The sequence below is a fragment of the Peromyscus californicus genome, unplaced genomic scaffold (assembly GCF_007827085.1).
Source record: "Peromyscus californicus insignis strain IS unplaced genomic scaffold, ASM782708v3 Scaffold_6__1_contigs__length_162567912, whole genome shotgun sequence".
NCBI lineage: Eukaryota > Metazoa > Chordata > Mammalia > Rodentia > Cricetidae > Peromyscus > Peromyscus californicus.
The window spans coordinates 58,004,596-58,018,530 of NW_026294584.1; the positions used below are offsets into that span (position 1 = coordinate 58,004,596).

Genomic DNA, 13,935 nt, shown 5'->3' on the forward strand with positions numbered 1-13,935 from the left:
GGCAAATATACCAGCCAAAAACGCAGCAACTGACAGAGAGGGCACAGGAAGCATTAAGCAAGTGCATATAAAGTTTGGTGAATGAAAAGACAGCACAGAAAGAATCAGAAACAGTGAGCAAAATGTAATGCTGAAGCCCTGGGAAAGTATTGCAGAGTTTGATAAGCGTCAAAGACAGAAGTCTCCCAATAGAATGGTAATCCTACCAAGAAAACCAGGAAGCAGAATCAGCACATGGTTCATTACGGAATTCAAGACAGTTTTGATCTTACAGAGTAAGGCAGGAGCCTGGAAACCGGGAGGTAGAATATGAGCTATCAAGAGACCCAGCCAAGAATTCTTCAATGTCTCCTGACTGGGGAGGAGCTTTCAAAAACCCAATGCAGTGTAATGGTGTAGTTAGGGCTGCCATAGCTTCACCCTGGGACATAGACTTAGGACACATGGAGAATACTGGGAGATGCTTTCCAATAAGAACATACCTCTTCAAGTGAATTTCTTCCCTATATGCAAATGAGATGCTCACTGTCCAGAAAGCCCTACTTGGTTCTAGTGTCCCATCCCTTGTTCTTTAAAGTGTTCTGGTGTGGCTGGCCTTTGCCAACTTCTTCCTGTAACTCTTGACAGCAGAGAGCATGCTCAGCCATTAAAAGGCAAAAGCTACTTCTTATCTGTCAGCCAGCTATTTCCTCCATTTCATCCTGAGTTAGTACTGCGTTCTTATTGCTGTTCTGCCTTCCCGATTGACTGAAATTGTATGAAAATAAAACTCAAGGCCCATCTGCTCCTCTAGTTTTCATCCAAGGTTTCCTGGAAGGAAAGCACCCTGGAATTGAAATATTTGCAATGGCTGCATGAATGCAGAACTGGAATGCATCCGTGCACAGGAACTGCAGTAGTGGATTACTTCGACCTCCCTCTACCTTTATTTATTACTCTATTAAGATGCTCGCCTTCTCTAGGGCTTTGCCGGATGCCCTAGTGTTTCATAACTACTACATTGAAATGCATACCATAGCCTAATAGGCAAGCCAAGCTTTTAGAAGTTGCCATATGTCTTAATCATTATTGCAATCAGAATAAAAACAGACGGTTCATCATAACAGGCAGTATGGCAATATACACAGGCCCAAGTGTAACTACAGCAATCAAGAGGGAATTTCACACCCACTGTGACTTCTGAGGATGCTTAAGCTGTTTCTTTTTTTTAGAATCTTCTACCTTTCTTTCCACCTATCTAAAGTTTTCCAGTTCTTCAGACTTTATTCTTTCTGGACACTGTAAGTGGTCACTAGTCATTCCTCTTCTGAATACCTGAGTGGGTGTTAAACTAGTTGGACAGTAAAGATTTCAGCTTCACAGTTCTTAGAAAAGAACTCAGGCAGGCTTGGAGTTGACCTGTGGGTCAGTGTTCTATACTGGAAATTCTCAACATTTTCTTGGCTTCACAGAAACTTAGCTAAATTCCTTCATTATTATGTTGGATATTAGAAAAGGGATGAGCTGACATATTCATGATCCCACGCTTCTTTTTTTAAAATAATTTATTTAGCTTTATTTAATGTGCTTTTGTGTGAAGGTGTCAGATCCCAAGGAACTGAAGTTAGACAGTTGTGAGCTGCCATGTGGGTACTGGGAGTTGAACCTGGGTCCTCTGGGAGAACAGCCAGGACTCTTAACCTCTGGCCCAGGTTACATACTTCTAAGTGAGCCAAAACTAAAGGGCCACTGACCTCAAAATTTCTAGTAATTGATTACATTCTAGTCAACACCAAATTATTAAATATTATTTTTGTGTTGAGTGTTTAGTAGTTTTATATAGGCTTGTCTAGCAGTTTTATATAGGCTTGTCGACTATGCGTTTATGAAAAATGGGATAAATAGACTTTATTTGCATGATATGTTTACAACTGCATAAGTCAGGAAGTAAGACACCAACAATATTTGTAATTAGTGTCATCTAGGAAAAAACACAGTAAATGTAATAGTTTTATATAGTGCTGAAATTGTATATTGTATTTGAATTAAGAAAAATGTGAGATTGCTAATGCTTAAATTGTGACCATTTTCCAGTTAGCATTAACATAACACATTTTATACACAAACTCTTATTTTTCTTATTCCAACTTCCATAATTAGAATGAGAATTATATGATTTTTAGTTGATTTTTTAAAATTTTAAAATGTAGCTTAAATGATTTCCAATTAATGAAACATATTTGGTATTAAAATCAATTGCTACAATATCAGTTTTTTAGACTTTAAAAGTATACTTTTTATTTTAATTGCATTAGCTAAGAGATCATTAAGGGATTGTTATAGACATCATTTTATTTTCGTCAATGTAAATATATATTGTTATTAAATACTTTCTTTCAAGAAACCTATCATTTACTGCTGTCAGTGATATGAAGCTTAGACTAGAAAAGATCCTTCCAGCACAGTGCTGTTGATTTTTCTATGCCTCAACTCCTCATCTCCTCATCAATAAATACCCTGATGTTTCTTTTTCTTTTTTCTTTTTTTTTATTTTGCAATACAATTCAATTCTACATATCAGCCACGGATTCCTTTGTTCTCCCCCCTCCGGCCCCCTTCACCTTCCCCCCAGCACACCCCCCATTCCCACCTCCTCCAGGGCAAAGCTCCCCCACCGACTGAGATCAACCTGGTAGACTCAGTCCAGGTAGGTCCAGTCCCCTCCTCCCAGGCCGAGCCAAGCGACCCTGCATAGGCCCCGAGTTTCAAACAGTCAACTCATGCAATGAGCACAGGACCCGGTCCCATTGCCTGGATGCCCCCCAAACAGATCAAGCCAATCAACTGTCTCACCCATTCAGAGGGCCTGATCCAGTTGGTGACCCCTCAGCCTCTGGTTCATAGTTCATGTGTTTCCATTCGTTTGGCTATTTGTCTCTGTGCTTTATCCAACCTTGGTCTCAACAATTCTCCCTCATATAAACCCTCCTCTTCCTCGCTAATTGGACTCCCAGAGCTCCATCCGGGACTTAGCCATGGATCTCTGCATCCAGATCCCTCAGTCTTTGGATGGGGTTTCTAGCACATCAATTAGGGTGTTTGGCCATCCTATCACCAGATTAGGTAAGTTCAGGCTGTGTCTCGACCATTGCCAGCAGTCTGTTGTGGGGGTATCTTTGTGGATTTCTGTGGGCCTCTCTAGCACTTTGCTTCTTCCTGTTCTCATGTGGTCTTCATTTACCATGGTCTCCTGTTCCTTGTTCTCCCTCTCTGTTGTTTCTTTATCGCAGAGATTTTCCTTGACAAAACATCCTAGAACAGCAGCTGCCCCTCCCCCACCCACATTGAGCCCTTGACCCTCCTTCTTCCTCAGTGTTAATCACCAACTCCATGTGGTTATTGGTCTAATTCTTGTCATGGTGCCTTAGCACTCTGAGGGGAAAACATTGCCTCTTCCTCTTCGGCGCCTCTGCCATGCTTGCCACAGCACCCTGCCTAACCCAGTTTAAAGGCACGCACTGACACAGCATGGATGTTAGCACATTTTCCACAGGAGGAGATCATCAGGAGGAACACTTCCAGGTTAGATGCAGGAGCTGTGCCAAAACCGATTTAAAATTAGAGTCAAAGAATTAAAAACTAGAAAAAAAATGCAGCTCTGCCTTCTCACAGCTAAATTTAATAATATATTGTAACCGTAAACATAAAATCTCCTCACTTAGTATATATTGTGAACTTATCTCTTTTAACACATATTTTATGATCATCTTTTCAATCTTTACATTGAATTTTCTGGGGAATTTAATCATACACACCTGTCAGAGTTCCCAGAGGAACTTAGAGAATAACTTAGAAAAACAAGGCAACATGTTGTGAGCAGGTTTGTTTCACTTTCACTTCTAATTTTTTTTTTTTTTTTTTTTTTTTTGGGGGGGGTTTTCGAGACAGGGTTTCTCTGTGCAGCTTTGTGCCTTTCCTGGAACTCACTTGGTAGCCCAGACTGGCCTCGAACTCACAGAGATCCGCCTGGCTCTGCCTCCCGAGTGCTGGGATTAAAGGCGTGCGCCACCACCGTCCGGCTTCACTTCTAATTTTTAAACACTTGAATGGTGAAGTAGTACACGATGATTCGTTCCTCGGTGCCTGTAGGGATTTAACTACACTTCAGTGAAATCCCCACAAAACTAGTGTATTTTCTCTATTGTTAAAGTTTTTTTTTTCTTTCTGTTTATAAGCTTGAGATGTGAAAATCATTCAGGAAAGTGTTGTTTGATTCCCCATCTTATTAAACAGAACCCTAGGTAATGTGAGCATTTGTTTAGGAATTAAAAACCATCCTTTTGAAAAGAAGTTCTCTACTGTCCTGCAGTTTACCTCTCAATCTTTCAGATAAACTCAAACTTTCAGAAAAACCATCAAAGACTTCATTCCCATGAGGACCACAAACTTGATAGGAGAGAAAGTCAGCTGAGCAATGTAATACATGAAAAGTCTAGTGGTACTAAGTGCTGGGAAGGACAGAAGGACAGGAATAGAGAGCTGAAGAGACAGCAGGGGGGGCGTGGGCAGCTCTGCCATCTCACAGACCTGGGAAAGGATTGGGGTGAGACCAGGAACATTTGGAATAGCAAATGTGAAGTCTCCTAGCAGGAGGTGGCTTGCCACTGAAGAAGACAGAAGTCATTGTGTCTAGACAGTGGTGGAGAAGAAGATGAGGCAGCCACTGTAGGCTCTGAGGCCTTTAACCCTCATTCCAACTGATCATTTGCAGATGCCAGAGCATCCTCTGACTTTACCTTGAACATTCACTTTGGTGGAGTTGAGTCACCAGGGATTCTGGAGCAATGAATGGTTATTTTGTTGTACTTGTTTCTCGAAACTCCCAGAGACCACCAAGAAGCCGGTTTCCAATGCAAGCATGTAAGGGTCCTTTCATTCAGGCTCAACCTGGGCCACTGCACAGCAGATGGAAGGCAATGTGGCAGCAGTCACAAGCCCAGGTGTAGAGGGTTTTTATAGGGAAAAAAAACACAAGCCATAAATTGGCAACTTGGGATTGGGTAGAAGGGGCAAGGTGATTTTTTGAAACTATTGGTCTAGACTTTGGGTGCGAAACCACATTTGAAACCATTGAGTTAGACTTTTGGTGGGGAACCACAACCTGCTGAACAGGATTATCTGGACTGCTCAACAGGATTATCTAGATATCTTCAAGGGCCATAAACCACAGACAGGATATCTGCAAGAGGATACTGCTCTGGTCCTTCCCGGAACTGAGTACAGCAGGTGGTCTGAGATGGTGCCCCTTTCCCTAAGATGGAGCCTGTAAAGCTAAGTTCTAGGCCTTCACATTTATATCTCACTAATCAGGTATAGACATACCTGAGGTTACAATGGAGATATTTTACTTAGAATGTTGTTACTTTTCTTAAGGATATTTCAATACTTCTGAGAAAATGGAACACATGTACAACTACATTCTTCAATGGGTTAGAGGTATAAGAATTTTGGATATGGGAAATTTGTTTTAAATGTCTTATTTCCCAAAAATACACTATAAAGTTAAAAAATTCCGTATTGATTGCCAAAATTTATACATAGCCTTGCTTGTTCTTTTCTTCATGTTATACTGGATCCATATGTATATTTGTTTATATTGACACATGTAATTTTAACTGGATTCTAAACATTGGAGAGAGCACATAGTTTATGTAGTTTTTTTTTTTGCTTTGTTTTGCTTTTTCTTTCTGATAATATGTGAGTAGATGAGGAAGAACTGAATGAGCATGGTGTTATGAAAGAGGATATAAAGCTAATTGTTTTCTAATTTTCATATTGTCATGAATTTTTCTTCTGTTTTGATAGTGTCTAAAAAAATAAAATATATTCAATACCGAAAGTGTAAAATTTAATGTGAAGCTCCATAGCTTCTGTTCCAAATGACTATTCTAACTGTAGGAATTCATTGAGTTGTAGAGACTTTAGGTCAGATTAATTTTAATTTGATTTTTTATTTATTTGTAATAATTTTAATAATAAAGTTTATAAAGTAAAAATTCCTTTCTTAGTAGCTCCAGACTCATAGTGACATTTTTGTAAGGATCCATTTTCTCTAGTGGAGACAGAAGATGTTAAAGGAGCAAGATGATCAGTAAGAGGGCTGTGAAGTTTTTAGGACCACAGCTGCTGCTGCTGACTCCTTGAATTAGGTCTGCTGCCCTGGAGGTGAGAGGTCAGGGGTTAGGACAATCCAGGAGGACAAGTGTAGCCCTGGATGTACTCTATTAGAGGGAGGATAGGCTAAGAGGAGAACAAAGAGATGGGTCCTGAACACTAGGAAAATTTATCAATTAAGAGATTAAGAAGTATACATGAAAAGAACCAAGAGGAAACAGCTAAGAAGAGATGATGTTAAAAAAAATGTTAAAGGCATTGTAAAAGCCATGAGTAGATAGTACTACAGATAGATTCAAGGCAGAGATTGATGACTTTATAGATAGTAATCCTTCCATGCTGGCTATTATTCTTTTTCTTCATTATGATCAGCTATTTCTTTTCTTCATTAGTAAGAACATTTAACACACAATCTTCTTTCTCAAATATTTAGGTACCCAAGAGAGTATTATCATCTGCAGGCTCAATGTGATACATCTAACCTCCAGATCTTACATATCCCGCACAACTGAAATAATACATGTTGATTAGCGACTTCCACCCTTTTGCTTTGGGTACTTTTACTAGATTTCTTTCTAATCTCACTTCTTTGCCTTTCCTTGTTTCCCATCTTCTGTCTCTGAACATTTCTACGTGATGTCAGGTACAAAAGCTAGTCATGAAATAACTGGATTCTACCCGTGATCCTTAAAGACCAAATTTGAGTTGTGGTCCTCTTGAAACAATGCTGTTGCTTCAGGCTATTACATTCCAATGGTTTAAACTGTTTCTGTAGTTTATAATAATGGGTACAACTGAGATATGTAAATTGTGATCATTGGTGGAGTCGGGGTTTTTTGGTGGATTTTAAAGTCTGTACTATATTAAATAATTATTTTAGTTATTTTAATTTGTGTGTGTGTGTGTGTGTGTGTGTGTGTGTGTGTGTGTGTGTGTGTGTGTACATACATATGCATATGCCTGCCATGGAGGTCAGAAAAGGGCATCAGATTTCCTGAACCTGTAGCTAGAGGTGGTTGTGACTCACCCCATTCAAGTGCTAGACATTGAATCTGGCTCCTCTGCAGGATCAGCAAGTGCTTTTAACAACCTAGCCACATCTCCATTCCCTTGGTAGCTAACAAGCATAAACTAGTCATTTTCTGAAGAACTGGAGTGAACTTAGCTTTTTCTGTCTCTTCCTTTTCCAGAAAAATGTGATGAGCCGCTCATCTCTGGGCTTCACCACATGTCCTTCAGCAGCTCCTCCTCACTGTCTAGCAGCTATTCACCTGGCTATGCCAAGATCAACAAGCGAGGAGGTAAGAGACGTTTGATTCCTTTGTGATTAGAAACATGGCACACCTGTAACTGAGCATTGACGTATGCTGAGCATTGACGTATGCATTGACACAACCAATATTACCAATCACACACACACACATATGCTCCAAATGAAACAAGGTAAGTCAATGTGTATGACATTTGAAGTCCTCTCTGGAAATATGTTGAAAACAACACAAACATTCTTTCTTAAAGAAATACTTTTTGGTCCAAAAGTACTTAACCAAATCAGATGGGTTTTTTTTGTTTTGTTTTGTTTTTGTTTTTGTTTTTAATGACTCCCAATAAGTATCTATGTATATAAGTAAAAATACATTATAAATATTCTGATTTTTCTATGTATATTGATGTACATGGTTTCTGTTGCAAATGTAGGATAAAAAGGATGAGAATTTCCCAAGTGTTTAGAATGAAGTTTTGTTTTTAGAAGTGTATAAAAAGTATTTCTGCATGTGTATTTCCAGACTCTGGAAATATTGGTGAATTCACCTGTGTTCCAATAGCCCCACATATTCCAATCCTATTCTGAATCTCAGGTAGCAGTTGGCCTCAGGCTTAGGCTTAGGCCTACCATTAACCTTAGGTTTAGTGTTTGGGATGCACTGGATCACTTCATTTTCTCAGCAGGCATCCTATGAGTTCCTGCATCTGCAACATCCTTAGGTTTGCATTTAAATTCAGCTTCACCTAAGCAGCTTCCTGCAATGTCTTCTTAGGGATCCTTGCAGAGATCCCAACCCTGTCACACCTTGCTTGCTCTGTGGAGCTTTCTGGAATATTGTTGCAAGCTTCCTTTATCCTCCAACCCTTTCACTTTGTACATCCACAATATCAGCATTCTGTGATGATCCTAACAAGCTGTGTGCGAGCTGAAAATGTACTTGGCACCCTATCACCATACTTTGGTGGCTCCTGTGCCTTGGCTGGTGAAGCTAGAAAATTACTTCTGTGCATGATTGTCTTTAAATGGGGAGGTTTTATCCAAGCTCTCTCCTTTCAAATAAATTTGCATTTTCACAAGATGGATCCTTGAGTTGGTTGAGTGTTCCCTCAGGGTGTCTTTACCATAACACTAGTGAAGAATGTGAGGTTTCTCCTTAATGGCACTGAACTCCCTAACAAATACAATGGCCTTTCCACACTTGCCTTTTCTACATCTTTAAACTTGCTTATTTTCCTTTCCTCTCTTAAGTGAATGGTTTTAAATAATTCTCCTCTCTTCCTGCAGAGCTCAGAACAGTGAAAGGTAACCGTTCTATAGCCTGGCACAGTGCATTGTGTGAACTATCTCTGTAATTATACAATCTCTTTAGCAATTATGGATTTTTTTGTTTCTATCCCTTTCTTGTACAAATTTAACCTCACTCCTGCTACCTTCCAAACATAACTGTACATTTTATGTTTTTCTGCTCCATTTGCTATTCTTTTTCACTATAAACCTTAATAAGAGCTGTGAGCAGAAACCATGACCCAGCTGGAATACTATGCTATACTGAATTTCCTTTCCCTGACAAATTACTCCATTTCTTCTGAAAGAAACCTCATTCAAGTTTTCAGGATACAAGTAGATTGCATCCAGATTTTTTGTCAGAATGTAAAATTCTCTAATCCTATTTCGTATAGAATGCTGCTCTCCCTGGAAACTTACAAGCTGGCACTACACTGTCCACATCTCCACTGTTCTGATCTTCCTCTTCCCAATCAAAATGGGATGCTCTGCTTATATCACTCTGGCCCACCCATCCCTACCTTTTCAACTTTCTTCTACAAACCAGTTACAAGGGGCTGAAAATTACATAATCATATATTCATAGCCACAGCCCCACTCACATATGTCTGTGACTCCATAAAAGCCCATGGAAATCCACTTTTAGTATAGGTATGCTTGTAACAGTACCTTAGTCTACTGACCTGTGCTATGATTTATCTCTTCATGCCTAACTCATGGAAGCTTTCCTAACCCTGGATCATTATAAGTCAACATTAATTCCATATGTAACTCTTTCCAATGTTACCATAAAATCCAACCTTTGAATGAGTCACAGCAGAATGTTTTCTTATGTGTTCTACACGTCTCTTGATTTTTGTAGCGATCTTATTAGAAAGGATTGGCTAGAGGTGTTGTTGTATTTGCTTTCCTGGTACAAAGACAGAATACTTGAGATTAGGGAATTTATTAAGACAATAAAATTATTTGGCTCATGTTTCTAAGGCCTGAGAAGCCTAAGAACATGGAGCCAGCATGTGCTAGACTTCTAATTAAGAGTCCCTGTGCCATTGAATGCCAAAAGGTGTTAGGAGCAGACAAGTAGGTGAAAAGGACAAGGGAGGAGCAAAGCTTGTTCTTTTACTGGGAGTCCACTCTCATGCAGGCAACCTTCTAAGCCTGAGCTGCATAGAAGGCCTCAGCACTTCTTAAAGGACCCACTGTCAATGCATCAGCTCCCATCGTGCTCTTTCAAACTCTTTTTGACTATAGGGTTGAATTTCAGAAGTGAGGCAACGACTCAGGAAAGCACAAGTGGCCATAGGTAAGCAAAGCAAAGTGAGAAGTGGGAAGAAAACAAAGGAAGATGTGAGGGCTGGAGATCCTGGGGACTTGGGAAATTGACATTGTCTCCTCAGTCATTCTCTACCTTACTTGTTTTGTACTTTTTCAGTTCTTTCAACTGAACTTGTTGCTTGGTGATTGGCTAGCTGGCCAGAGGCTTTCAGGGACCCCCTGTCTCTACCACCTCAGTGGTGAGCTTAAAGTCAATAGCCTCATGGCCAGCTTTGTATGTGAATGCTGGGGATCTGAGTTCACACCCTGTGTGGCAAGTGCTTTACTCATCTGTCCACCTCCACACCTCCCATACTTTTCTACTTTTTTTCCCTTTATTGAAATGGACTTTTTTTTTCTCACATTGTTTATCATGGTTACAGTTTCCTCTCCTTTTACTCCCCCTAGACCCTCCCCAATTCCCCTCCCACTTAGATCCACTCCCATTCTGCTTCTCATTAGAAAACAGTCTGCTAAGGGGTAATAATAAAGTAGAACAAAATATAATAAGGAAAAAGAAAAAAAATAACACATCATTAAATGGATTTTTTTTAAAGGTGAAGTGGGCACCTGCCAAGGCATGCCACTGAGCAAGCATGCCAGGGGCAACAGAGTTAGTGCAAAAGCTTTGTTGGGGGAGGGGAGGAGGAGAGTGAAAGGCTGTCTGGGAGTGGGGATATGAGAGAGGCAGGCAGGAAGACAGACAGACAGACAGACAGAGAATAAGGAAGAGAAATGAGAAGAGAGGCAAGAGAGGGAACTGTGACTGGCGAACACTTCCTAATTTTTTATTCATTTTTTTTTCATTTTACATACCAATCCCTGTTCCCCTTACCTCCCCTTCTCCTGCTCTCCCCTCCTTCCCTCCACCCCACCTCCACCCCAGCCTCATGGGAAGTAAGGCCTCCCTTGGGTAATCAACATAGGCTGGCATACCAAGTTGGGGCAGGACTAAGCCCCTCCCCCACTCCTTGCACAAATCAAGGCTGAGCAAGGAATCCCTTCATAGGGAATGGGCTCTAAAAAGCCAGTTCATGTTCCCAAGATAAATCCTGGTCCCATTGCTAGGGGACCCACAAACACATCAGCCACACAACTATCACCCACATTCAGAGGGTCTAGTGTCATCCCATGCAGGCTCCCCATCCGTCAGTCCAGAGTCCATGAGCTCCCTCTAGCTTGGGTCAGCTATCTCTGTGTTTTTTCTCATCATGATTCTGACTGCCTCTTCCTTGCTCCCATAATCCCTCCTCCCTCTCTTCAACTGAATTGCAGGAGCTTGGTCAAGTGCTTGGCTGTGGGTCTCTGCATCGGCTTTCATCAGTCACTGGATGTAGGTTCTATGATGACAATTAGGTTAGTCACCAATCTGAGTACAGGGGAAGGCTAGTTCAAGCACCTTCTTCACCATTGCTATGAGTCTTAGCTTGGTGACCTACTTGTGAGTTCCTGGGGATTTCCCTAGCTCCAGATTATTACCTCACCCCTTAATGGTTCACTGTCAAGATACCTCTTTCATTGCTCTCCCTTTCTGTCCCTCCCACAACTTGGCCATCTTGAACCCTCATGTTCCCACTGACCATCCCCTCTACTCTCCTCCCCATCCCAGTTTACCCAAGAGATCTTAACCATGTCCCCTTCTTGGGGAGATCCATGCATGTCCTTCTTAGGGTTCTCCTCTTCACATAGCTGCTCTGGGGTTGTGGATTGAAGCCTGATAGGCAGCCTACAGATGGAAAAAGATCTTTACCAGCTCCACATCTGACAGAGGACTGATCTCCAAAATAAATAAAAAACTCAAGAAACTAGACATCAAAATATCAAATAATCCAATTAAAAAATGGGGTGCAGATCTAAAACAGAGAATTCTCAACAGAAGAATCTCAAATTCCTGAAAGACATTTAAGAAAGTGTTCAACATCCTTAGCCATCAGGGAAATAGAAATCAAAACAAGACTGATATCATCTTATACCTGTCAGAATGGCTAAGGTCAAAAATACTGATGATAGTCTATGTTGGAGAGGATGCAAAGCAAGGGGAACACTCCTCCACTACTGGTGAGAATGCAATTACGTACAGCCACTCTGGAAATCGGTATGTTGTTATTTCAGAAAATTGAGAATCAACCTACCTCAAGACCCAGCAATACCACTCTTGGGCATATATCCAAAAGATGCCCAACCACACCACAAGGACATTTGCTCAACTATGTTCATAGTAGCATTATTCATAATAGCCCAAACTTGGAAACAACCTAGATGCCCCTCAACTGAAGAATGAATAGGGAAAATGTGGTATGTTAATAGAATGGAGTATTACACAGCAGTAAAAAACAATATCATCATGAAATATGTAGGCAAATGGATGGAACTAGAAAGAATCATCCTAAGTGAGGTAACCCAGACCCAGAAAGACAGATGTGGTATGTACTCACTTATATGTGAATATTAGGTGCAAAGCAAAGTATAACCTGGCAAACAGTTTATTTATGTATTTATTTATCTATTTATTTATTTATTTATTTATTTATTTATTTTGTTTTTTTGTTTTTTCATGACAAGGTTTCTCTGTGTAGCTTTGTGCCCTTCCTGGAACTCACTCTGTAGCCCAGGCTGGCCTTGAACTCACAGAGATCCTCCTGGCTCTACCTCCTGAGTGCTGGGATCAAAGGTGTGCACCTCTACTATCCAGCGGCAAACACTTTTAAAGGGAGAGCCTTTCCTGTAGCTAAAGGTGGAAAGGCACCTGATGGCAGGTGATAGTGTAACCTCCTTGGTGGCAGAGGAAGGCTGCTGCCAGTGGGAACTAACAGTCGTAATAGAACAAAACTTACTTTAAGGTCTGGAACTGTTTCATTCATTTCCTTCCATTGTTTGTCTTGTCATAGATTTCTTTAAAGGAATTATTAGTTTCCTCTTTAAGGACCTTTGTCATATTCATGAAGGCTGTCTTATGGTCTTTTTCTTGTGCTTTAGCCATGCTGGAATATTCAGGGCCTGCTGTGGTAGGATAGCTAGGCTCTATGGCAGACACATTGTTTTGGCTGTTATTGCTTGTGTTTTTATGCTTGTGTCTAAGCATCTGGATTTAAGATTGTATTTCTAGGTGCTGATATCTGATCTGGTCTTTGCTGGGTGGGTATTTGGTTCCTTGGTCTATGTTGCCTTTTTTGGTTCTTAGGAGAGTCCAGTGGCTGTGTGTTACTTGTAGGAAATTCTTCTGGGATTCAGACAGGTGTTGCCACAGGGACTCCAGGTAAAATGTGTTTCTAGCTAATCTAAGGAATAAGGATACGATATAAGTATGCTTCGAGGGGTTCAACAGGAAAGAGGAAAGCAGGATGTTACACTGGGGGAACTCTGGAAATGGGGGCAGAAAGTGAGAAGAGGCCACAACAGGTAGTCTGTTACAGAGCTTGGGATGAGATTGGAGCATTGAGATGGAAGAGAAGGAGAAGGGGTGCAGAGCTGAGGCCTTCCTACCTGTTTTGCTGCCCTACTTGCTTGTCTGGCAGGTTTTGTTGATGTGCCTACAAAGAATGTCTCCTGGAGTTGGGGACTAGAATAAGAGGGTGAGCGGGCATGAAGGTCGGAGTAAAAGATCTGTGAGATCAACTGGAGATGGGAACAAAGAAGAGGGGGGCTACAATAGGTGGTCTGCAAAGGGGGTGGGTGAGAGGAGAGTTGGATCTGGAGGAGGGGGAAATTGAGTAAGAATTCATTGCTCAACTTCACTGTTGGCCATTTCAGAGTAGAATCTTTGAAGCAGAAAATTCGAAAAACTGATTTTTTAATGCAGGATTTTAAGCTATTTGAGATTTCTATTTTGGCTAGCTATGCTTCATCATTAACATGTCCTTCAGAATACACCTACTGTTGCCTTCTCTGAACGCAGCTGAGCAGTAGCAAGAGGGTGG

The 13,935-nt window shown here is 40.9% G+C and overlaps 1 protein-coding gene across 1 annotated transcript in view; it reads left to right on the forward strand.

The window, feature by feature from the left end:
* The window catches only part of Cntnap2 (contactin associated protein 2), a 1,578,963-nt gene that overhangs the window by 563,066 nt on the left and 1,001,962 nt on the right, over positions 1-13,935 (forward strand). Inside the window, exon 2 of the mRNA XM_052721500.1 lies at positions 7,344-7,454. Within this exon, the coding sequence (XP_052577460.1) occupies positions 7,344-7,454 (111 nt within the window). The remainder of the gene's footprint in view (positions 1-7,343; positions 7,455-13,935) is intronic.